Here is a 24,981-nt window from a genome sequence, read left to right as displayed (position 1 = left end):
TTTCTCCTAGCTGGTGTACTTTGGCTCACCCACCCAATACAATCCAGCCCAGTCCATATGGATTGTAGGCAGAGCTGTGAGGAATGCAGAGATAGAGGAGTCTGAGTGCAGGCTCTCATCAGGGAGAGCGTCTCCAGCTCTGTGTGGGCTGGAGCAGCGCCAGGCCAGCCGGAGGCCTGGCTAACACCACGCATCCGGAAGGGTGGAGGATGCTATGGGGAGGTGCTGCACGTATAGGAGGGCAGGCTGAAAAGGAGTTAGGTGCATCAAATCCAGAGGTACTTGCTACAGCCAGACGGGTACTGCAGGTAATGGAGCTGGTCTAGGCCAGGGGGTGTTAAATTGTTTGGAAAGAGGGTGTTACCCCCCAGTTTGAAGGACAGTTGAAGTTAGGGCTGCTGTTCCTCCTCAGTTGTGGGAGGGGGAAGGAAGCTGCTCACTAGGTCAGGGGACAGAGACCATAGGCGAGGAGTTAATGATTGGAAAAACATTAATTTTCATCTTAGAATCACAGAGTGTCTTTTGTTGAAGGGACCTTGAAGCTCATCCAGTCCCAACCCCTGCCATGGGCAGGGGCACCTTCCACTAGAGCAGGTTGCTCCAAGCCCCGTCCAGCTTGGCTTTGAGCACTGCCAAAGATGGGGCAGCCACAGCTGCTCTGGACACCCTGCTTTCATGGTCTTTAAAGGTCCCTTTACAACCCAAACCATTCTGTGGTTTTATAAGCATCACCATGGTGGGCCTGGCTGGGAGCATCCCATGATTCCTTCTTTTCCCAGGCATAGCAGAGCAGACTGCCTGTTTTTCTGCAGTCATCTGCTCCCACAGGGAGGGTCTGATAGGGCCCTGGGTGGCCAACCTGCTTGGCCAGGCTCTCAGGTGTGATAATCCTCACTTAGCAGAGCTGGGGAGTCCTGCTGGGAAATGGGAAGCCACAGCTGTGCCCCATAGTCATGACTTGGTCAGTCTGTTTGACGTTAGTACTCGTGATTGTTATTTCTCCAGTCTGCAGCCACCTGAGTGTCACCAAGGGTCACTCTGCTCCCACTCAGACATGGCCAGGTTGGAGCTGTCCTGCGCAAACTGCTTCTTGCTGTTTTGCCATAGCACCACAGGCATTTTTAGGTCATGCCAGGAGAAGCCATGGCCATGTATTGCAGTAAAGCACTGTATGGGTTAACTTCTCCCTTCCTTTCTCACTGTTGCTGTTAGCCTTGGGTTTTGTACTTGGCTGCTGTGGTCTTTGTCAAGAGGGTAAATCAAACCTTTATTATGAAGGTAGAGAAATTTTAAAGGGCTCAGGTAGGCACTGACAGAGGAGAAGGCGCTGGAGGAGGCTGGCTCACGTACATAGGCAAACTGTAAGTAGATTTACAGCATCTCCTTTCCCAGGAGCAGAAGCAATAACACATGATGCAGGGGGATGTGAACTGTTTGGCATGGTGTTAAAATTCCATTTCAGCTTCCTATCAGGAGATCTGTGGGGATCAGGTCAGCTCTCCAGTGCAGCAGCTTTGTGGGCAAGAATAATTAGGCTCTCTAGACTTCAGCCTTTATGTCTGGCAAAGCAAGGGGGGGAAACCTGTCCTGGTGATCCAGTTCTATTTATCAGGGCAGTGCTGCTGGTTTTGCAAAGACAGGAATGCAGAAACCTTTGCCTGTTAGTGGGAATTGTATATATCCATGTTCCCAGGTGCAAAGAAGTGGGTGATGAATCTAAGCCGGGGAATACTTGGGAAGATGGGTATGGTCAGACATTTGTCAACTAGTTAATACCTATCTTTGCTGGTCATAAACAGGCTGGTGGGTTTAGTGATGCTAAACACAAGGCAGGAGGGTGCTGGCTCTGAAGAGGGTGATACCCATATGTGCACAGACACTCTGAATATGGATTTTCTTGGACTAGCTTCCATGGTCCTTTTAGTGGAGTAGTGGTCCCTTCAGCTCTTCACTTCAGCTTCCTCTTCTGTTGGAAAGAGTAAAACTGATGAGTCTTGCCAAGCTGCAGGCTTGAGAATCCGTTTGGTTTCATGGCTTTGCTTTCTTAGAGCCTTCTCTAGATTGATCCAGGCCTGGATTATAGAGAGCCAGGACCCGGTGGTTGGTTTGAAAAGACTGTTGAGTTCAGTGTTATAAAAAGACTTGGAAGAGGAAAGGGTACGACTTAAAGGTGTCACTGTAACTACTCCAACCTGGAGTACTTCCCATCTCCAGGCTGCCGTGTCTCCTGCAAAAATGGCAGGTGGCTGTGCCCTGCAGAGTTGCTTGGATCCTACTCCTTGGATCCTACTTGTTGAATCCTGTCTTCAGAATTGGTTGGCAATGTACTTGGTTTTGCTGGGGTCGTTTAGCCTGGCATGTTCTTCCCCAAGGCACTCAGCTCCTGGTAGTACTCTTGAAGTGAGCAGTCTGCTTCTCACAGTGCAGGTTAGTGTGTGTGAAGGCCAGGGAACATTTCCTTCACCTTCCTTCAAGGAGAAACTTTTACACCCTGCAGATGGAAGTTATTGCATGGGTGCTCAGACTAGGCTGGATGAGCTGTCTGACAGTGAGGTTGGTGTGGGGAAGCTTTTAGGCTGAACGTGATGGATCAGTTATGAGTTACTAGGAGCTCGTTCACGTGTGTATGGCATGGGGTCTGTGTGGGAGAACCTGCCCCCCTCTCACAGGTTGAGGAGAAGGCACATTATAGTTGGAGAAAGGGCAAGTGTTGAGGCAGGTACCTTGGCAATAGCATTCCACAGTCTCTGGTGCTGTCTGTAAGAAGCATTAGAAGCACAATTCATCTTCCATGACCATAGATGATTATGGGGTGAAGGCAGGAGGAATGCCAAGGAGCGAGAAATGCTGCCTTGCCTGAGATGCCATCAGCATCCTGATCTGCTGGGTCCTGGGAAGCCGAGCTCTTTGGCCACTGTGGGAGCCACAGAGCCTCAAAGATGCACCCATCACCCTTCCCTTGCAGAAGGCTGACACTGTGCATCACCCAGGGGCCTTTCTCTGTGCAAGGGTGTGCCTGGAATGGCAGCAAAGGATTTTTGGACTGTGTGCTTCCCATCTGCTGTTGCTGCTGTTTTTCTTTCACCGCCTGATTCCCCTCCCTGCATCACGGATGCTTTCCTTTACACCCCAGGCTCCTTGGGTATGTTCTGCTGTCCTCTCTGAACACATTCTCTTTCCTCCTCTTCCTCACCCCAACCTCACATCCAGCCTCCTCTTCCTCACTCCAGCATTCAGCTCTGCTGTGAATGCTGTATCCCTCTTGTTGCACTGGGAGGATGCCTCCCAGGTCCCAGCTGCCTGACCATTGTGCAGAGCCAAGGCCAAAGAGCTTGACCCGATTTAACTGCTGTGGTTTTAGCACCAGTTTGGACTTGAAGGAGCAATTTCTCCTGGCAGCATAAACCAACCCCTCTCTGTGTCCAGGCCTCGTTGCTGCCCTAGAGAGCAGTGTCAGTGTGTGTCTCTTGCCTGGAAACCCCAAACACCATTTTTAGCAAGCCCTTCCTGGCCCAGACAGCGTCTGTGGGTGGCAGACAGCAAGGAGCTGTGTGCTGCTTGCCTATTACCTCAGGTTTGAAGTGTCTCTTCCTATCAAATGCAAAGCAGAAGCAAGCAGAGCTTTCATGCATTCTTTTCTTTCTCCCCCCTCTTCCATCCGTTCTGAATTTATTTCCATGCCTTGCCAGTTTCAATCTGCATTTCCTGACCCTCTCCCATCTCCAGTCACAGCTCCGAGCCTTTCTTTTGAGCTTGGAGGGAGTTGGGGGAGAGCACTGCTCTCTGCTTGGGAGGATATGAGGGGGTTAAAGTGAAAGGCTTGGTTTTAACAGTATAATGTGTAACCCCATAATGACTTTAAATATTGATTATTTGAAGGCCATTAGTGCTTATTGTTAAAGAAAAGTCGATACTTTTTAAGCCTTGTGAACCATTTGTCTCCTGTTAAAGGACATATCAAATTTAGCAGCATGCAGTGCAAATCCCCTAATACCCTGCTCACAGGCCTCCAGCTGGTATACTGGGGGAGGGAAAGAAAAGGGGAGATGTGGGGAGGAATATACAGGAACACAGAATTGCTCTCTGCAAGGTAAGGACAAGGCTTATCAGATGCGATTGCCAAGGGCTAAATTCACATTCTCCAGGTATGGGCCTGTAATTCAGCTCTTACTCTGAAAGGCAGAAGAAGAGGAGGAAGTAAACTAATGGGGAGTTCAAGGCTGATCCATGCCTGAGAAAGGATGCCAGGGTTTGTGTTTTGGTGCATGTCTGCCTAAAAGCACAGTAGCTTTGGTTGAGGTCTCTGGGGCTTTTTACTCCAGGGTTGCCAGTTCATTTCCAAGCTTGCTTGGAATCAATAGGCTGTATCTGCACCAGGCAGCCTGGGAGGGCTTCCCAGCTCTGTGCCAGGACATGGCCTGGTCGCATTCCCTCCCTCCTGTGCCAGGTTTCCATGCCAAGGATGGGGCAGATGGGCTGGGAAGGAGCAGTGGAAGGCTCCAACAGGTTCTGCTCCTGGATGGCAGGAGGCTGGGTTTGTGGGATGTCTGTCCTTGGTGGGGACCACCTCCTTTGGGTCTGCAACGTGAGCTGGGGAGAGTCAGTCTAACAGAGAGAAGAGTCTCTTATCCCCCAGCCATTTATGAGCATACCTGCTTGCTTCCTCAGTTACGTGATGCTGAGCATTAGGGGATGCAGGGGAGGTGCAGTGTCTCGTGTCTGGCTGTGTGCAGCCTCCGTTCCCTCACTTCAGATTCCATGCATATCACAGGTGCAGGACCTTTGGCTGGTCCTGTTTATCTGCTCACCCAGCAGCTTTGTGCTCTGCATGTGTTTGGTCGCTGAGAGGAGGACTCCAGGGTCTCCATGCGCTGTGTCAGGCAGAAATGATGACAGCACATGCAAATGTGTCTCCCGGAGTTCCCTAAACCTTTGGACTCATCCCCAGCGTGTGCTGTGTGTGTAACACGGGCAGTGACTGACCTCTCACGTTCCAAGTCGCTCCTAATGTGTTTCTTAAACCCCCTCTTACCACGACCTCCATCCCTGCCCCGGTGAGCTGCAGTGCTCAGCCATGAGCATGGCAACACAATCAGATCCCACAGCCACTGCTTCATCCTGCCACCCCCCTTCCCAATCCAAAGTATGAGTTGATCCCCTCCGTGAAAAACAGAGGGAATGAGCTACAGGGCCTCGACTAGATGTGAATTCCTTAGGGAGCAATGTTAAGCCCTGTAGTGCCACATTAAAGCATCAGAATAGCCTCTGATTAACATTGGGCTGCCACTAAAGAGAGAACCTTTGATTTTGCAGTGTCCATTGCAGATCCCCATCAAACACTATGCTCCCTGGGCATAGACTGGCCCTTCCTGGCTAAAACCAAGCCACTCTCTTTGTGTTTAGCATTTCCTCTTGAGCTCTGTGTGCCTGGGGGCTTGCTCTCTCACACAGGATCCCCTTTTCCTGCATACACAACAGGCAGGGAGGGCACGGGCACCACGTGCCTGGCCACGGAATGGTTAAAACCGACTTGATTTCCTAAATTGCTTCTTATAAAGGGAGCAGCACGTCTGCCAGGCTCGTCTGCCCATGATTACAGCTAATTACAATCGAACGGACACCTCCTCGCCCCCGTCATGCCGCTTTAATTGTCCGTTATTCATCTGCAGGCTGTCCTGGGTGGCAAAAGCACTTGGCAGCCCAGCGACCGAGGCCTCGGCTAATTGTGAGGCCTCGGGGATTAGGGCAGGTGATTACACACTTCATGGTGTAATTACATGAGCATCGCTTGGCTGCTGCCCCGGCTCGGAGCCGAAGGTCAGGCGCTGCGTTACCTGAGATTAATTGGAGCTGCCACTGAAGTGCGAGGGGCTGGCGGAGCCCTGATACGATTAGCATTAACATTTCAACAGCGAGCGATCGATCCGTGGCTCTCCTCCAGACACGCCAGGCTCTGCAATTAGTTTAGAGGAGAGCTAGGGGAGGAAGGAGGCAAGGAGAGATGGAGCCAGGCAGGGGAATGGGAGCAGAGGCAGGCGGGAAGTGGGGAGGGAGACGGGAGTATTCCAAAGGGGAATCGCAGGCTGTTTGGTGGGTGGGTCAGTGTGTGGCATAGAATGAGGATAAAGCTATGCTGGGAATAGCTGGGGGAACAACAGGAATCCTTTCCTTGCCCATCTCATTCCCAAAGAATCATTGGCTTTTCCTGAGCTATGGTGGTAATGTGGGGATGGGTGCCTGGGATTCTCACACTCGCGTGCTGTTCCCCCATGGAAAGGGGGAGCGTGGTTGTGTGTATGGTCTGTTTGTGCCAGCCACAGGCGCCTTCTTGCTCCCTTTTTTTGCCCTCTGGTCTCTCCTGAAGCAGATTTTATAGGGAGATACTGTAAAATGAAAATAAACGGCACGGCACTCGGCTGTGCCTCTGGATGCCCTGCTGAAGGTAATAACGTTGTAAGTGGCCATCAAAAGGAATTAAGAGACGTGCAGCCGGAAAGCAGATTTGCTTGCAGGCTCCCAGGGCAGATCTGACTAATGGAAGAGACCTTGGCTCTTATTCCCTTCCTGCCTTCCCCGCTCCTGCCCACACAGGCAAGCACTACCTGCCTTGCTTCCAGGCATTGTCCTCTTCCCACCTTTCAGACCTACCTCTTCCACCTACCCATTCTGACCAGCATCACCCACCCCTTCTCCAGCAGTATCCTTTCTGCTGACCCCATGGCACTTCCTGCTCCCATCCCAATCCCCATGTCTCCTGTGTCCTTCTCTGCCTCACATCTTTTCTCTCGCCTTGCCTTTGCTAGCCCTGGGCAGCCAAACCCCCCTTGCATAGCGCAGCTCAAAGGCAAACATGTCAAGGTGGGAAGTATGGAGGACCTATGGAGTCCTGGCTGCTTTCTTCCCCTTCTGGTTCTGCTTCTTTCTTTTCTCCTTTATACAGGTGTTGCTTATGGGCAAGGAGGAATCTTTCTGTCTCACAACAGCCTCTCCTACAAAATGCAGGTTGTCTGCAGAAGGGGTGTTCTTCCTGCGCCAGGGCCCTCTGGGTGCTGTGGATGGAGCCTTCAGGTGTCTGACATTCATTTCTCTTCTGATCTCTTCTGCAGGGAGATATCCCACCCACCGCCTCTGCTCTCACCCCAGAACGCACCCCACATTGCCCTGGGGCCCCACTTGAGACCTCCTTTCCTCGGGGTGCCTTCAGCTCTGTGCCAGACACCAGGTGAGTGCAGAAGAAACACACTCGGCTAGGGTGAGGGAATAGTGAGGGTGCAGGCTGGGACTGTCCTTCAGCCAAACAGCCCAGGCGCATTTCTGTGTCTCCTTATGGCTGTTGTGCTGAGTTCACCCTTGTTTTGCTGCCATAGGAGCAGGTTGCCTTGGCTGCTCTCTCTTTCAATCCCCATCATCCTCTCTTGTCCAGTGTTTCAGCAGCAGGCTGCTCTGCCTTGGGAGTGGGGGAATAGATGGGCTCCAGAACAGAAAGGCAGCTCTCAGTTAGCTCTCTGGGGAGCTGGCCCTGAGTTGGCAGAGTCAGTGCTGACATTATTAACCCCATGGTATCGTTCTCCCTGTCCCCAGGTTACGGGTTCCTGCAGCCAGCACAAGCAGAGATGTTTGCACGGCAGCAAGAGATGCTACGGAAGCAAAACCTGGCAAGGTGAGGGTTGCGTAGGACCAGCCTGGGCTTGGGCTTGAGCTGGGTTTGTCCTTCCTTTCCCTGGCATCAGGCAGAGGAATGTGGGATGTTGTGTTGGGTGGGCTGTGCACAGGCAACAGAGCAGCGTCCAGGTGAAGCAAAGTGTGGATGTGGAGGTGACACTTGGATCCTGCAAGCTCTGGTGGGTTAGCAGGTTATTCCCAGAGCCCTCCATCACGTTCCCCCTCTGCCTCTCCCGATTTAGGTTGGAGATGTCAGCCGAGATCATCCGCCAGAAGGAGCTGGAGAACCTCCACAGGCAAAGGCTACTGGCTGGAGACCCTCTGAGCCTGCACCCCGGCCTGCCCCCCGACCACCCGGCCCTGCGCAACGTGCACGACATTCCCGAGGGGCACCCGCTGCGGGAAGAGCTGTCCCGGCGGAACGCCATGCTGGTGCTGCGGCACAACAACACCCCCCTGCTGTCCCTCAACCCCAGCGTCCCCAGCAGCGCCACGCCGCCCAAGGAGCAGCCCCGGCGCGGCAGCCGCAAAGCCGCGCATCACCGCGCCGAGCCGCAGGGCCTGAGCGAGGCCAAGGAGCTGGCGGAGCCCCGGGCACGCGATGGCGCTCCGGACTGTAACGACGAGGAGATGAAGGACTCGGAGAGCGATGCGGATGTGAGCGATGAGAAGCCCGAGAGCCTGAAGGCCGAGAGCAGCAGCTCGGCCGCGGAGCTTAAGGAGTGCAAAGAGACGGGCAAAGCGTGCGAGGGGGCCAAGGAGCTGGGTGAAGGGGCTCCCGGTCAAACCGCTCCCTGCAGCTCCTCCAGCGCCGAGTCCCCCAGCCATCTGCTGGGGCCAGGCATCAACAAAACCGAGGTGAAATACCTGCCGCCAGCCTCCCTCCCACCGCCTCAGCCGCTGCCCTTCGGATTCCCGTACACCATGAGCCCGTACTTCCACGCAGGTGAGCGCTCGCGTTGCAGCCGCGTGTTCTGCAGTGCTGCGAGTGGGATGCTTCCCCCTCTGTGTTGGGCAGTGTGGTTGGAGTTCTCTTTTCTCTGCTGGGAACCAAACCCCTTTTAATTCATAAATAGGATTCCGTTTGCAATGAAGCAAATAAAGAGGAGGGCAGGAACAAAGTGAGTCCCAAGCACATGAGAAGGGAGATCCCAGTATGATGGACTAAGAGATCTTGCAGTTGCTTGGGCCTTCTTTGGAAGGCATCTTTTGGGACAGATACCAGTAAATTATGGGGCCTTCAAGGAGAGGCAACAGCCTACAAAGTAAAGGGATGGAAGTAATGTGTCTGGAAGGGTGACCTAAAAGGCTGTAAGGACATCTGGGCTTATGTGATTTCCAAGGAGTGTTCAGGTTGGAGAGAAACACCCAGCTCTAGAGCAGGATAAGGGGACTGAAGGAGAGTTGGCCAGGATGGGATGGCTGCGTCTGGGGGTGAGGATGAGGATGTTCCACAGGGAAAGCTGCAGATGGCACTGGGGATGTGCAGGGCTGGGCAGTGACCGACTGGTTCCCCCGTGTTTGGTTCTCCCTCTCTGCATTGCCATGGCTTGAGGTTAGGGAAATGAAGGATTAAGGCTGCAGTGTTTTCCTCCCTGCTGAGTGCCATATCTGGGACATTCCCAGGGGAGCAGAGACAGCACCTTTGGGATGGGGTGTCGGGAGAGTTCCCTGGCAGTGATTTAAGCATCTTGGCTGCCCGTGCCCTTGGAGGTGACGGAGTTACCCCTGCTGTGCCCCTTTTCCGGGGCAGAGCTACGAGGGCTCTTTCCCCTGCCTATGGTGTATTTCTCAGGCACTGGTATAGCTGGATCAGTGCCTGCTGGATGGGACAGGCAGGCAGGGAAGTCATGGCTGGCCTCTGGTCCCCACAGAGCAGCCCCTTGGGCTGTGGAGATGGGCAGCCAAGAAGGGAAGGGTGAGTACGTGTGGTACAAAGCAGGGTTTCGGACCCCGGTGGCTGGTCTGCCTCTGCCCTGGTCTAGCCCAGAGCCAAAATCTGCCTCAGCTAATTACTTGGCTGAGCAATTAGCAGGAGGTCGGACCTGCTAATAAGGGGGGCACAGCATGTGGGTCGCTGGGGCCACCCGTTGCCTGTGCAAAGAGCCGCCGCTGCTGGGAAGGCGGCTGCCCATCGCTCATTAGAGCTGCCTTCCAACGAGGAAGGAGGAAGCGATTTTCCTCGGACAGGCAGGTGGCCAACGTGATAAATACTGCTGCTGCCTTGGGCTGCCGAGGCTTCCTCGCAGGAGCCCTTTCCTCCTGGCATTCCGAAGGGAAAGGCAGAGCGTGGCGCTCAGCGCTTGCGTCAGGCTCTGCAGGGAGGCCAGGCTGGTGCATGGGGTTCCTCCTCCGCCAGCAGTGCAGGAGTTGCTGTAATGGGCCATTTATTATTATCACTTCCAATTTATACCAGGATCGTGTCTGGAGGCCTCGGCAAAGATCAGGGCTGTGTTTCACTGCCCACGTGTGATTTGTGGAGCCTGTTCCAGGGCTGTAGCTCTTTAGCAACAGAGCAACGGGCTCTGTTGCTTTCAGCCAGCTTCACGTGTTAATATTCATGGGGCATCAGTGAATTTAGGCACTGTGCAACCCCATAGCACAAGCTCTCGTCTGGAACAGCCTTGGGGCACTTGTGGGATGCAGCACAGCAGGTTGAGAGGGGAGCTCAGCAGCTGGAATATTGAGGGTGGTGTTGATCCAAGTGCTGCAGGGATGCTGGGGTAACGTGTGTCAGTGAAGAAGTGTTGCTTTGGCCTTTGGGAAGGCAAATCACCTGAAGACAGACCTGCACCCCCAGGGTCATTTCCATAGTTCTTTTGCATAGAATCCCAGACTGGTTTGGGCTGGAAGGGACCTTAAAGCTCACCCAGTTCCAACACTGGGCAAGGACCCCTTCCACTAGAGCAGCTTGCTCCAAGCCCCTGTGTCCAGCCTGGCCTTGAACACTGCCAGGGATGGGGCAGCCACAGCTTCTCTGGGCACCCTGTGCCAGCGCCTCAGCACCCTCACAGGGGAGAGCTTCTGCCTAAGAGCTCATCTCAGTCTCCCCTCTGGCAGGTTAAAGCCATTCCCCTTGGCCTGTCCCTGCAGGCCCTTGTCCAAAGCCCCTCTCCAGGTTTCCTGTAGCCCCTTTAGGTATCAAAGACTGTTCTAAGATCTCCCCTTCAGGAGCCTTCTCTTCTTCAGGCTGAACAAGGACTGTTTTTGCACCAGGACTGCTCTTTTGGCCTGGATGATCATGGTGTGCTGCACACTGCAGGCTGCCATTATAATGTAACCACCTAAGCAAGGCAGTTAGTGTGGGAGGCCAAAAGGAACAGCCAGAGGCAGGAAAGGAGGGAAGGGGCTGGTTGAAAATGACCTCTGAGTTCCAGGCAGCAGCCTCCCAGCAAGGGGAGGCTCCTCATTGGAGGCAGAGCTGTTTGCTATCCCTGCTGGGACGGATATCGATGAGGCAGGCAGAGGTGGGTCGATTCCCTAAGCTGCCTTGCAGGGATCTGGCTGCTGCTCGATGAGCTCATCTCGAGGAGGTTTCAGCAGCCTTGTTCCCTTCCTCCTCCCACCGCCAGCCCCGTCCTTTGGAAAAGGTGAAGGATGGGGAGTGTGCAGGAGGCTAAAATCCTCCCATCGATCCATAGTCTGGAGAGCAATTAACACAAGCCTTCCAGCGCCGCTCCATGACCTGAGTGTGAGGGAAGGAGGCGGGGGTATGCACAGGGAGAGGGGTTACAGTGTGGTAGCAAAGCTGATTAAACCCAGTGCTTTGTGCACTGATTTCCCAGTTGGCACCTGAATGTCTCCTGTGAAGGCAGGAGTAAAAAGCTCCCACGTCTCCATGCAGCTTGGATTCCCAACAGGTTTCCCTTCCTGGGATGGGCAGGATTGCTTTTCCCTGACCTGCTCAGCCTTTAGCTGGTCTTCTGGAGCAGCTGGGTATCAGGAGGAGGAAGGGAAGTTACAAACGGGTTGCAGCATGGATGGTGAGGGCTTTTACATAGGCACCTGGCTCTAAGACCCTTGCTTGGGATGATGGATGCTTTTCAGTCCCTGCACGCTGGGCCCCATCTGGTGAAATGGCTCCATAATCCATTACCAGGCCCTCAGACCATCATTTGTCACAGAGGCAGACACAGGAGGCCTGGCAGGGAATGGATGCTGCCCTTTCTGCATCCTCGGAGTCCAGCAGGAGCCAGTGACATGTCATTATTATAATAGAAGGTGCATCCCTTCCTGCTGCTTGGCACCTATTTGTTATCATTGTCCAGGCTGCCAGAGCAGAGGTGAGTGGAGCAGCCACGCTCAGAGATGGAGCAGACGATGCTGTGTCTTCCTGGGGAGGAAGGACAAGAGCCCTTCTGCTCCAGGGGCTTCAGAGTTGGAAAGGACCAGTGGGCTGAGGCTTCACAGCCTGGGCTTGAGGGGTGCTCAATACACAGGGTGATGACTGAGTCTTTGGAGCTTTGAGATTTGGGGCTTTTTTTGCAGGGAATAGGGGTGTTTCACCACTCACTCCAGTGGGAATAGGTTCCCACCCTCTTGCTTTCAATTCAGTGCCATAGGAATCACTCATAGGCCAGAACCCAAAGTATTGATGTTTACCTTCCCCTTCCCAGGATAATGTCCAGCAGTCAGTCCCTGTTTCCCTGGTACAGATGGGAAGGGAAGACAAACTCTCTGAGATCAATACTTTGGCCGTGTTGTATTCCTCTGTGTGTGGGTATGTGGAAAATATTCCTGGTTCCCATAGAGAGGGGCTGCCTTGTGCTGGCCACAGCAGGCTCACTCTGTGTGTGCATCTCTGTGTGCATCACAATGTCTCCCTCCCCTTGTGGGGGCACAAAGAGACAAGGGAGAGGAAACCACAGAGGAGAAAGGCTTATGTAGGAGAAGCAGTTGTTAGCCCAGCTCCGGGGCAGTGTCAGGAGCCCTGGGAATGACCCTGGATGTGGTGCAGCTCGTGGATTGCTGGCGTGCAGGAGAAGGGAGCATAGGGAAGCTTTATGCCGGTCCCTGCATCCCTTGCCAGTTGTGAAGGAGGCGTCTGGGCTGAATCTCTGCCCGTGCTGGTGACCAGGCTGAGCTTAAACCCTGAGGATGGCCCTGGCTGGAGAAGTCATTCCCAAGCACCACGTTGCTGCAACTCAATCCTTGGCTTGCTTTTGGAATAAGGAAGTACCTCATTTGGAAGCAGTTGGCTGCTACAGTCCGATCCCCTCAGAGGCACCCGCTCCGGCTGCAGATGGAGGTGTCTCGCCCGGGCATTGACTGTGCCTGGAATAATTGAGTTCAGTTGCACTTCCCCTGTTTCCCAAACCGCAGCCACCCCTCCTGAAAGGAGGAGAAGGGAAAACCCTCTCCTGAAAGGGCAAATAAAGGGAAAAAAACCCTGAGCCCTTGGAGTGCTTTGTGGGGTTCAGCGCAAGCAGCTGGGAAAGGGGATGGGAATGAGAACGAGGGCTCGTGTCCATCTCTCTGCCTGGGGGTGCCTCTTCGGCAGCGACAGGCACCGAGCTCTCAGTGGTTCCCTATGGCTGTTACACACACACAAGTGATGGAAACCTTTTCAGGCTGGAAGGAGAGGGAGCAAAGGGAATGAGGAGCTGCCTGGCCTCCAGTGGGTGCTGGCACTGGTCTGTTTGCACTGGGAATGCCCATCAGCTGCAGCTCCAGCTGAAGCAGACGTTGCCGTCTCCTTCCCCGAGAGGAGGGAGGGAGGGAGGGAGGGATGTGGTGGTGCTACTACAGGAACAGTGCGGAGGTTGGGAAGGGAAGCGGGAAGCTGGGAGCGGAACCATCATGGAAATGATTACCGGGTGTCTGACCGCGGCCGGTGCTTCAGAACCATCTGATTGGCATGATGACTTCCTGTGTAATTCCTGTCCTTTTCCTGTGCCTTTGGAATGTGCCCGTGGCTTTGCCAACAAGTGGAGACTCGGCGCGTGGCACTGCTCTTCCTGTGCCTCTTCCCTCTGACCTGGTCATTCCCCAGGGAATTGGCCCCTTGTTCTCTGGGCTTGTGCTTCCCAGCAGGATTTTGTTGCATCCCACTTTATCTTGTCTTTACTTCATGGGAGCCTGTGTCTGATACCCAGCCTGCTGTGGACAGGAGCCAAGGAGGGGAGTTATATCCATGGTGCTGGGCAGACCTTAAGCCTACAGGACCAAGAGTTTTGGTGTGATAGATCCCTGGGGGAAGGACCTTTTCTGCTCATCTCTTGCTTTGTACCCCTCATAAACTCTTCTCTATCCACTGTAACCATGGATGTTCGTAGCCCTGTGCATGTCCCCTTGGTCTGAATGGTACCATGCAGCAGTGAGTTCCACAGGTTGGCAGCACCTTTTATTCCTGCCCCATGAAGCGGGGTCTTCTGGAACTCAGTTTCTTCGTTGCTTGTTGCTGCGTTTCCCTGTGACCCGTTGCAGTAGATAGGAGTTAACTGCCTGGGGTTTCTTTGTGCCTCTCCTTTAGCTCCTGGCGCCAGCCCATCCCGTGCCGTCAGGCGCCGCGGATGCAGGGCTGGGGGGGCTCTTCCCCCCCTTTGGAACCCATCACCTCTGCCAGTGGTGACAGGGCTGGGACCTGAACCGCTGTTGCATTGCAGAGCATTGACTCATGGGCTTGAGCAGAGCTGGGCTGTCTCAGTGCCCCAGGGGCTGGCGGGGGTCATCCCATCACCCAGCTCCAGCGCGCTCCGAGGCAGCCGATCCCGTGGATGCTTCAGACCGGGGTGGACTGAAAATGAGCCCATGGATGGAGCGAGCTCTTCTGTGGTGATTGAGGCTCCGGCAAGGCAGCGGCCACCAGGGAGAGGTGCCGGGGCCATTCCCATTCGGAGCACGTCGCCAGGAGCAGGGATGGGGGGAAGCAGCCCACAGGGCAGGCAGAGCTTTTGGCTTTGCGGTGCGTGTGGAGAAACCCTCCTTGAGGGTTGTTTCTTTCCTCTCCCTTCCCCCTATCCCTTCCCCACAGCTGAAGAACATTAAACACATGAAATACATTAGCCAGGGCTTTGCTTTCCTTTCCCTTACCCCCCTCCCTTTCCAAGCTGGGGACCTCCAGGAGGAAGAGGCCTATGAACTGACCCTGCCCAGTGCTTTAATTGACAGGTCATTAAAGATGAATGTGTGGCTGGAGAAACATATTCACATTGTTGTCCGGGTGGGATTTGAATGATTTATGTTTCTTTCTCCTCCCCTCCTTCCTAACACCCCCCATCCCCGGCTCCAAACAATCCAGGCACCATGGGAGGTCTGTTTCTGGATGGGGAGGAGAGCCCCGCATTGGAAGACATCAGCAAATGGACGGTGGAGGACGTGTGCAGCTTCGTGTCCAACTTGTCCGGCTGCACCGAGTACACTCAGGTAAAGCTCTTCACAGCCCGTGTTCTGTCCCTGCTGTGCTTGCCCTGTCCCACCTAGGAGGTGCTGTGTCTCAGAGCCGCTTCCTTGCTGCATTGGGGAACAGCTGCTTGCCGGTAGTGAAGATCCTGAGGTGTGTGATGGGCCTCGCAGAGGGAGAGCAATAAAGGGAGTGCAGTGGGAGGGGATGGAGTAGGGGCAAGGGTTGGTCATTGCTGAACGCCTGCCCCAGCCTTTCTACTGGTAGAGCTCAGCATCCTGCTTCCATGCTTTGTGTAAGGGCCTGTAAGGACAGGAGGGAATGGGTTTAACCTGACAGAGGGGAGATGGAGATGAGACCTGAGGAAGTTCTTTGTTAAAACCACTTGTAAAGCCAGTGCTTCAGGGGAGCAAAGAGCTGTGTGCATGCAGGTGAGAGGCAGCACTTAGGAAAGCAAATGTCTGTTGCAGGGATGGGGTACATGTAAAGGTCCCCAAGGGTTTGGGTTGTGTTTGAGAGTGGATCAGGATGACTGTGTGTGTATAAGGGCCGTTTCTGATTGTGGGGAGAGGAAGGGAGGGGACACTGGTTACAAAGGAAGGAGGGTGGATGGGTGTTGATGGGAGTGAGAAGCAGCAGGTCTGGGTGTGTGGAGGGGGGTTCAGGAGCTGGTTTAGTGGGGATGATAAAGGGGATGGGTGGTGGGTGTTAAAGCTCAAGCAAAAGGCTCCCAAAACCAAAACACACGCATACAAAACACACTGTGTCTCTGTTACCCCGGCCTCAGCGTGCTCCTGCAGTGGGGCACTGCGCTTTGTCTGCATTCCTGTGCTGGGGAATGAGGAGCAAGAGGTGCCTGGAAGCCTCTCTCTTTACCAGAGCCACTTTGCAGGAGGCTCATCCATTCCCACCTCCCTTGGCAGCTCCTGGTGGAGCGGTGGGGCAGAAATCAATACCTGGCGGAGGCAGAGGTTCAGCAGCCTCAGTGCATTGCAGGCACCGTGTTTGATGATGGGAGCTGCTGTCACCAGGCTCCTGGCGTGCCCGAGCTGCTTTACACTGCGGGGGGAGCATGGCTGCAGGGCTGATGTGTTTGTGTGCACCATGGCTATGTGCTTAGCAGGTTTTTACTATGTGCGAAGGCCAGTGTTGAGGGGTGACCCAGCTCCGAGCTGCCTGCGTTCTCCTCTCCAAAACCACAGTGCTGGGGAGGTCTGGCGCTGCTCTGCAGGCTGTTCCTGCCAGGAAAACCAGCAGGAGGCTGGTGCTGTGCTGTGCACTGAGACAAACAAGGGCTTGTGCCTCATTTCAGCCCTCGGCAGCGCTCAGCTTTGTCCCCGCAGTGGATCAGGACCCATGGGACACCCAAGGGGATGCTGTCCTCAAGTTACAGGCCTTCTCATGGCGGGTTTCAGTGCGTGCAAGGGGAGGCTTTTGGCTCCCAGCCCACGCTGGCTGCAGAGGGAGGGAAGTGAATTGGTACGGGGTTGGTAGGGCAGAGCAGAGCCACGTGCTGCAGTCCTGAGCAGCTTTGTGCTGGAGCCCAGCAGTAAAAGCCCCTTGGAGCAGCTCAGCTGCCTCGGCTCTAACAGCCGGTGCCACCCTCCAGAGGGATGGCCATGGGCTATGGGCTGCTGCTGACAAAGAAGCCCTTAGAGTGACTTGAAGGCCCTCTCCTTTGCTAGGGTGTTCAGTGACATTAACACCATGCATAAGGCACTGCCCCACACAGCTCATTTGGGGAGCATCCAGGAACACGCCCTGTGGAAGGGGGTTTCATGGGGAAAACCAGGCCTCTGCCCGACACCTCCCCACTGAGGGACCTGCAGCCTGAGTTGCGCAGGGATTGCAGTTTACTCATCGAGTATCCAGCCCGTACATGCAGAGTAAAGACCCCGGGGGGGCCGGTGTGAGCGCAGCCCTGCTCTGTGCATGAACAATGGAGCAAGATCCAGACCTTCACCTCTATTACGTGGTCCCTACGAGGTGGAAAACTCTTGCATGACGCTGGCATTGGAAATAGGGGCAAAAGAAAGGGCTTTTTCCCTGTCTTTTTAAGTGTGTTAAGATGGTGCAGGTTTGCATGGCTGCAATGGGGGCACAGGGAAATGCTATTCATGGGATTACTCCAGCCCTGCTGTCATTGCTGTGGGTCCAGGTTTGCACATCACCAGCTCCTGCTTCACTCAGTGAACCAGGAGAGGGGTAAGAGACTGCCAGTGTGTTGCCTTCCTCTGCAGTGGCACCAAGTACACTGCAGTACCACTGCAGTAGCACTGAGGTAGTTCCTAATCCCTGTCAGTGTGGGGGAAAAGAAGGGTGCCCAAACCTGGGGCTGCTCCTGCCCCATCACACCATAAACAAGTATGGCTTTATCTAAACTGGCCCAACCAACCCCAATTCCCATTCCCATCTGCTTCCTTTCACTTGCTAGCTCCTGGCTGTGGATACAGGATTGTTCCTACCGCTCATGTATCAATACCAACTTACTCTACCTTTTCCACAGCACCTTCCTGTGCAAGGGCAAGACAGGAGCATCAGGCACATCAGGGGCATTCCTAAGCCTGGATTTGTGTTCTGGTTGCTTCCAGGTATTCCGAGAGCAGGCTATTGATGGGGAGACCCTGCCCCTCCTGACGGAAGAGCACTTACTGAACAACATGGGGCTGAAACTCGGACCTGCACTGAAGATCAGGTCACAGGTAGGAATGGTTTCTATATAGCAGCAAGCAGCACATGTTAATGTTGTCCCTAACCAGGAAAGGGCTGTCAGGACCTCCTTTATTGAATATAGTTCATTAAGCAATAATTGTTCATTTATTTCCTTGTAATTCTGGATTCAACACGCCAGAATGTTCCATCTCCTCAGCTGTCACCCAGCGGTACTCAGAGGCCAGGGGCAGAAGGAAGTAGCTCAGGACAAGTGGTGGGAAGGAGGAAGAGGGTGAAGTGGGGAACTCCTACATGGACCAGCTCCTGTTGGAAAGGAAATGTTAGGATGGTCCCACAAACAGTGCCAGGGAAGGAGGAAACCTGCACCCAGGTGAGGCAGGGGACATGCTTTTGCATCAGGTGAACATGAGAATAGCATCTCAAAGCTGGGTAAAGCCATCTGAGGAACCAGCTCTTTCTAGACTGGACCCGACTCCCTCTGCTGCTCCTTTTCTGTGTAACTGCATGGCTCTTGGTGGTTCTGGCAAGGCTTGAAGCACAAATACACTGAGCATGTCTCAGCATCATCTGTTATTACTTCTCCCCAGTGCATAATGGACCTTTCCTTCTGTCGGGCCAGGCATGGGCTCTCTTTTGGTTACTGGTCTTGCTGATGGGCCGTGCCCCAATCCCACATGCACCCCCAGCTTGTGCTGCTCACACGTGGCCACACGGGATATGGAACCCACATCAGCTGTGTTAGGCCTTTACTTCAGGGGACTCTGTTTCCTCCTCAGCACAGCCCTTTGCTGTTGTGCCCTCGATGGTTCTTAAAGCACCCTTTTCCCTGTCAGTGACTTGGTCCCCAAGTCTCTGCTTCCATGGAACCGCTTTGCCATGGACTGGGTGACTCCCATTTCAGCTGCCTCAAACCCAGAAGAACACCTCCACTGACAGCTCTACTTCCCCATCCAGTGCTCCCAGAACAGTTCCTGACACACGGCAGGACCAGGCTGTTCCAGTGCCTTCCCTTGGGAACCGTCGTGGCCGTGGCTGTGACAGCACCGCGCGCGTGCACCTCCCTGGGTTGCACACCCAGCTGTGGCAGAGCCTCCCTAAGCCACAGGCTTACACATTCATTACATTATGGTAAACCAAGAAGAGCAACTTTACTGCTTTCCCTACAGCCCTCACTGTTTACGAGGGGTCTAATAAAAAGGTTCTGTGGGCAATTGTTCCCTATGGGGCAGTTCAGGAGGAAATAAAACTCTTCTGTTTCTTCCAAAACAGAGGAGGCCAAATAGCTCAGAGCTGTTCTTCGATGGGATTTGGAGGGGGGAAACATGAGATATGGGCTGAAGGGAGAAAAACCTTGCTTCCATTTAATCAGTAGTGTTTAAAGGTCTATAATAAGGCATGGCTGGGGAGGGGGTCTGTGTGTAAGTGGGGAGCAAAGCCCTGCTGTTGCTAAGTGAATAATGCGGCAGTTGTCTGGTTTGAGCACAAGCCTGTGTTTCTGTTCCAGCTGAAATGGGAACCAGCTGTTGTAGGTGCTGGAACCTTGGGGGGCCTTTGGCCCTCGCTGGGAGGCGAGAATGGCTGCGGGAGTCCTCTTTGGTGCTGCAGGAGAAGGGAGAGGCTGCAGCTTCCAGCTTCCTGCGCAGGAACAGCAGCCACCCTGGAGCCAGTTTTTTCCCTTCCCCTGTTATCCCAGCTCCCCTCTAAGAGCAAGTCCTGCTCTTCAGACATGGGCATCGTGTTTGGTCACCGTTCTGTGATCCTGTGGCACCCAGCTCTTCATCTTTGAGCCTTCCAGTACCTGGAGGGGGCTGCAAGGATGCTGGAGAGGGACTCTTCATCAGGGGTGGGAGCGATAGAACAAGGGGTGATGGGCTCAGACTGAAACAGGGCAAGTTCAGGTTAGATATAAGGAGCTGGATGATCGTAAGGACCCTTCCAACCCAGGCCGGTCTGGAGCACAGAACCTGGGTTTGCAGCTTTTACGTGTTTCTGAGGACCATTTGTGCCCCTTTTTACCCCTGCATTTATTTCCTCCTCCTTCTCCCCGCAGGTGGCCAAGAGGGTGGGCAGGGTCCTGTACATGGCGGGCTTCCCCATGGCCTTCCCCCTGCAACCGCCCGGCCTGCGGCCCCCGGAGCGGGAGCTGCCCCCGGCCGCGGAGCTGCGGCCGTCGTCCACGGGCAGCGTGGCCTCCCCCTTCAGCGGCCTCCCCTCCGCCAGCCGCGTGTCCCCGAAGCAGGAGAACGGGGCCCCCGGCGTCCTGGCCGCGCTCAGCGACACCACGAAGCCTCCGTCCTAACTGCAGGGGCAGCTCCCGGTGGCCTGGACTGAGGTCATGGAGCGAAGTGAAGGTCGAGAGCATGGGGAGGCCAGGAGAGCCTCCCTCAGCTGTGTGAGACACAGGGGTGAGGAAGGGAGGGGGTTCATTACATTGGATGCATTTGCTTTTTGGTTGGGGTGGAGAAAACCCAACCGAGACTAAAAAAAAGAGAAGGAAGGAAACAATCCAAAGATGTCCTGAGACAACGCGAGTGAAGGGAGAGTGATTCTAGAGGCTGCAGCAGCGTTCCCGTTCCCTTTCACCCCCCTTCTCGCTCCCCGGAGCCGTAGGACAGGGAATGAACACTTTGCCTTCAGAGAACCACGGCTTTCAGGACCTTCTGGGGGGGCTCAAACAGGGAGGGGAAGAGGCGACCGCTGCTCCCAACGGTACTCAGCATCCCTGAGGAGAAAACCCCATCACCAGAACTGAAAGCACCCACCTTCCCAGCTGGCTCCTCCTCCCTGGAAACTGGACTCAGTTCCTCATTCAGGTGTCTATGCATCAATAGCAACTTTGAACCAATACCAAAGACAGCCAAAAACAAAGACAAAGAAGAACTAAAAGGCAAGTTCGGGTCCATGTTTACTTCGGAGTGGATGGTACGGCACAGCCCGGGGGCTGCCCCCCTCCTGGCACGCAGAGAACAGGCTCTGCCCATGCTCCAGCCCTGCAGAGCCGCTTGGTTTTGCCCATTCGATGCTTTGTAAAGAGAAGAGCCAGCGATGTGCTCTGGTGGGCTGCCGGGGCCCCCCGGCCTCCCTCACGTGTCCAACAGACTCATTTCTCCATTGGGGTGGGGGTTTCTTTTGTTCTGGGGTTGTTTTGGTTCTCGTTTCAAGCCTTGTTACAGAGGTGGATGCAGTTGCACATTCTGGCCTGCTGTGGACCATGAGACAGGTACCTGTGCGTTCCCAGAGCAGGGGAGGGATGCTGGGGGGGGGGGGGGGGGTTCAGGCTAAAACCAATGGGTAAGAAAGAGTTTTACTACTGTGAATGCGATGGTAACTCCTGGGGGTGCCCTCCTGTGACTTGTACAGTTGTGAACAACAACCACACGTGGTACTTTCCTCTCTGCTCCCCCTGCCCTTTTCTGTTTCAAGGTTGCACGTGCTGCCGTCCTTTTGTTACCAAACTTCGCTTGGTGGTACATTAGCTTCTTTCTATTGTAAAAACCAACCAGCCATTGCCCATCACATCACCATACAAACGCTGCCCAGCAATCAGTTTAAATAAAAAAGGAGAAACACTTCATTTCCAACCGGTACCCGAGCCCCTTGGATGTGGTTCTTTACCCGAGAAGCTGCTCTCTTTCACTGCGTGGTACCCTGCTGCTGGTGGTACCTCTCTGTGGGTTGGGGCTGCAGCATTTGTGGCCTAAAAGCCAGCCTGAGGGTTGGTTCTTCAGCTTGGCACTAAGTCAGAGGGAGGAGGAACAAGAACTGCTTTCTCTCTGGGACTAAAAGGTAAGTCACAAACCATTTTCTTATCATTAGGGCCTCATCTTTGCAGTCAGCTCCCTGGTGACAGAGGCTTTACCAGCCATAGGGAACTTCAGGCTTGAGCACTCCAGAGCTGCTAATGAAGCAGCAGATGCTTTGTTCCTCTCAAAGTGGGCTATAAATGATAATAACAATGACAATAATGATGATGAGCATAATAAAACACAACTTACCCATTTCTGAGGTTACTTCCTCCCATTTAAAGGACTGAGGGCATCTGGGTGCATGGCTACTGATTCCTGTAACTGCACTTGGGAAAAGCAGCCCTCTCCAGCCCTATTCCTGCTGCTAAGCTCCAAACAACACTAAGTGAAGCAAACAGCCCACCCCACCGCACTGCAGCAGTGCTAGCTGTGCAGTAATGATGTCTGGAAGCAGGAGAGGAGCAGCCCTCAGTGTAGAACAGCTGTAAGCTAACAGTGGTCTCTACAGAGAAGCTGGTTTTGTTGCCTTTACCCACCTTGAGCTACACAATGGCCTCCCACAAGCACCACACTCCAACAGGAAGACACAGCATGAGCTGCATCTAGAAGCTTCCCAGGTGATGCAGTGATTTGATGCCCAAGGCACCTGCGGTCCATCACTGCTGATGGCTGGACCACAACAAACGTGTTCAGCAGCAGCTGGAACTGGCTCCAGAAGGCAGTTTTAGGTCACTAACAGCGGGTCTGGTACAAAGCACGGGCTCAGATTTGGTGCTTGGTTGTGCTAAGCAAGTCCAACACCCATCAGAAAATGAAAGCGTGGTTCCTATGGTGTTTTGCCTCTTCCTCCCCCTTCTGCGTGCACCACCTCCCATCTCTGCACTCCCCCTCTATCTAAAGACCCTCAGACAAAAGAACTTGTACTTCCCCTTGGCTCCTGCTGCAGGAGCTGAAACTGAGCCCTGTGCTACTGAAAGCAGCAGCTTTTCATGAGGGCTGTTTATTACCGGTGCTGAGCAGTTTCACTGGCCTGGATGCGAGCACGATTTCACTGTTACCAAAACCAGGACGGGTGGAAAACAGCTTTAAAGTCCAAGCAGCGCCTCTGCTGCGTCACTGCCGAGTCCTTGGTGGCACCCAGGGCTGCCCTCCCAGCTCTCACCATGGCTCCAGGACCCGCTGTGGGTGCGCAGGATGGGTGCTGTGGTACCAGCACCTCGGAGGGGGCTCAGTCATCGTCGGAGAAGGCCAAGTCCTCCACAACGTCCTCGTCTCCCTGCGCCAGCAGCTGGAGGTCGGCTCGGGACATCCCTCCCGTGCGGCTCCTCGGCTGGGATCCCTGCGGAACGCGGGCGCCTTCCCGGCCTTCCTCTGCTGGGGAAGGAGAGGGAGGACTCAATCCTGCTGCACTGGGAGCAAGGCAACGGGCTGCTAATTAATCCCAGCCCCTCATTAATGTATTGGTGCTGCTGCAGCTCTCAGCTGGAGGAGAGCTCTGCAGGGAGTGATGGGAGACCTGAGGAACTGCTATGGCCTGAGGCAGAGACACAACGCAAGATCCAAGGGGAACATGAGTGCTTCCAAACCTTCATCCCTCATGGCTCAGGTCAGTCTGCCTCGCTACAGATGCCAGGCTGGGAATGAAGGGCTGCGGGAAAGGAGCCTCCCAATGTAAAACTAACCCCACGCTCCCTCCTTTCTGAAATGATGCTTTAATAGGGAGCACAAGTGAGAACTGATTTCTAGGGACAGTCCCCATGCCCAGTGCCCTTCCCTCTCGTTCCACTGGGAGCACGTGCAGAGCTCTCCCCTCAGGCTCTGGACTGCTGGAGGCTGGGAAGCTGTCATGGACACCAGCTCCTCACAGTCTCATTGCCTGACCAGGCTCCACGTACGAATGAACAGCACAACAGAAACACTCAGCACACACAGCTTGAGACCTGGGAAGGGAGGATCTGCCCCATCCCAGCCCTGTGGATGGCTGGAGAAGTGCCACAGGCCAGGGGCACCTGGGCTGGAACATCACTGCAGCTACACCGGGTATCCAGGAGCAAGGAGACCCAGGAACTGGCTCTAAAGCTGCATTAGGGATGAAGAAGGGAGGCTCAGAGTTCCTGCTCCCCTCAAGCACCATTCCTTGGTGCTTTTCCTCCTGAATACTCCAAAAAGCAGCGAGGGAAAACTTTCCCCCTTGCTCCTTCACAGCGCTGTCAGAACATGCATCAAACACCCATCTATTCTGGGCGCCGAGGCTTGGGCGTGCGTGCCAAGCCACAGCCATCTGCCATGCTAAATCAGGCACGCTGTGCTCTCGCTTGGCCTCTTTCCCCCTTCCTGCTCCCCAAACTAGTACAGAAAGGCAGCACAGAGCAGTTCTTGTGGCTGTTCCTGCACCCCGTGGCAGGTGAGGAGCAGACCCTGCTGCTCCGACACAAAGGGCGAAGGAAGTGGCACACAAAGGAACACCCTTGGCAGGCTCAGGTTCTGTCTGCAGCTTAGCACAGGGACTTGGCAGACAGGGGCGAGCCTGAGCTGCTCTGCTGGGTGCTGAGCAGGCTCTCGCCTGCCTGTGGTGCTGTGCAAGGCCTGGAAGGGGAGGATGCTCTCTCGGCTGCACCAAAGCCTGGTCTGGCATCCACACAGCGCTGGGGACACAGCCGGTGGCTTCCTCAGCACTATGTAGCTGGTTGGTCTGGCCTGCAAGAAGCATGGAGCTGGAAGCCTCCTACCTTGATGCCCACCGCTCTGACCAGTACCTCCGGGCAGCAGGTACTGACCTGCAGAAGCGATCAGGATTAGTAAGAGGAAAACATTACTTAAGGTGAAAAGAGGAGAGACCGAGACGAGCTCTTGGGGTCTGAGGACCCCCAGATGCAGCAGGACCTGGGCAAGGTCTCCCACCAGTCCCATCCTGGGAGGAGCGGCTGAGAAGCAGCAAGCAAAGGTGTTACCCATAGCCCAGGCACTGCTCAGATGAAGAGTGCACAGCACCCTCCACCCCCGTGGCTGGGTAACCTGCAGAGAGCCTTGGAGCAGGGCCCTGTGCCCTGCTGGGGGGGGCTGAACTTCAGGAGCTTGTTTGAGCCTCTCTGCAGGAGGCTCCCGAGAAGAGATGAAAGGGACTGGTGGGTTGGTGGAGCAAGGCCTGCAAAGACCTTAACCCTTTTGCTCTCAGCATCAGCTCAGCTCTCCCTGTCCAGACTGTGTGTAAGAGTCCCTCCTGACACCCTGCAGCTCAGAACACAAGGGATGGTTCCTTTGTAGAGGAGCCCCAAGGTGCAGAAGAGCCCCTTCCCCATTGCCCAACTGCTCTACTCACCATCTGAGCCACTGTCGTCGTCCAGTTCCTCCTCGTCCTCCTCGATCTCATACCTTCCTTCTTCTTCATCATCATCCTCGCCATACTCCTCGCTGCCCTCTTCTGAACTGTCATCTGAGGCCTGCTTGGCTTTGCCTTTCCCTGCAAGTGATGGGAATGGCGAGATGAGGAGCAGCACACGAGCACACAGGCAGCAGACATCAGGTACGTGTGTTCTACCGTCCCCACACTCATCCTTG

At 54.6% G+C, this 24,981-nt stretch overlaps 2 protein-coding genes across 13 annotated transcripts in view; one reads left to right on the top strand and one right to left on the bottom strand.

Annotated features, from left to right (window-relative positions):
- Positions 1-21,264, top strand: part of SAMD11 (sterile alpha motif domain containing 11) — a 158,788-nt gene extending 137,524 nt beyond the window's left edge. For all 11 annotated transcript variants that reach the window (XM_062603969.1, XM_062603911.1, XM_062603956.1 and 8 more), the window contains 6 exons: positions 7,107-7,222; positions 7,582-7,660; positions 7,905-8,608; positions 14,903-15,027; positions 17,596-17,706; positions 19,728-21,264. In XM_062603969.1, the coding sequence (XP_062459953.1) occupies positions 7,107-7,222; positions 7,582-7,660; positions 7,905-8,608; positions 14,903-15,027; positions 17,596-17,706; positions 19,728-19,976 (1,384 nt within the window). In that variant the 3' untranslated portion in view covers positions 19,977-21,264. The remainder of the gene's footprint in view (positions 1-7,106; positions 7,223-7,581; positions 7,661-7,904; positions 8,609-14,902; positions 15,028-17,595; positions 17,707-19,727) is intronic.
- Positions 21,265-22,407: 1,143 nt separating this feature from the next.
- NOC2L (NOC2 like nucleolar associated transcriptional repressor) overlaps positions 22,408-24,981 on the bottom strand; it is a 43,770-nt gene continuing 41,196 nt past the window's right edge. Inside the window, exons 18-19 of one of the 2 annotated variants that reach the window (XM_062604001.1) lie at positions 24,743-24,883; positions 22,408-22,794 (exon numbers count right to left, since the gene is read on the bottom strand). In XM_062604001.1, the coding sequence (XP_062459985.1) occupies positions 22,652-22,794; positions 24,743-24,883 (284 nt within the window). In that variant the 3' untranslated portion in view covers positions 22,408-22,651. Of the gene's footprint in view, positions 22,798-24,742; positions 24,884-24,981 lie in introns of both variants that reach the window. The other variant, XM_062603995.1, reaches the window with a different exon arrangement.

Source organism: Pezoporus occidentalis, unplaced genomic scaffold (genome assembly GCF_034315485.1).
Source record: "Pezoporus occidentalis ecotype Australia unplaced genomic scaffold, CSIRO_AGI_Poc_V1 ctg119, whole genome shotgun sequence".
In the NCBI taxonomy this organism is placed as follows: domain Eukaryota; kingdom Metazoa; phylum Chordata; class Aves; order Psittaciformes; family Psittacidae; genus Pezoporus; species Pezoporus occidentalis.
This window is presented reverse-complemented; position numbering and strand designations above follow the sequence as displayed.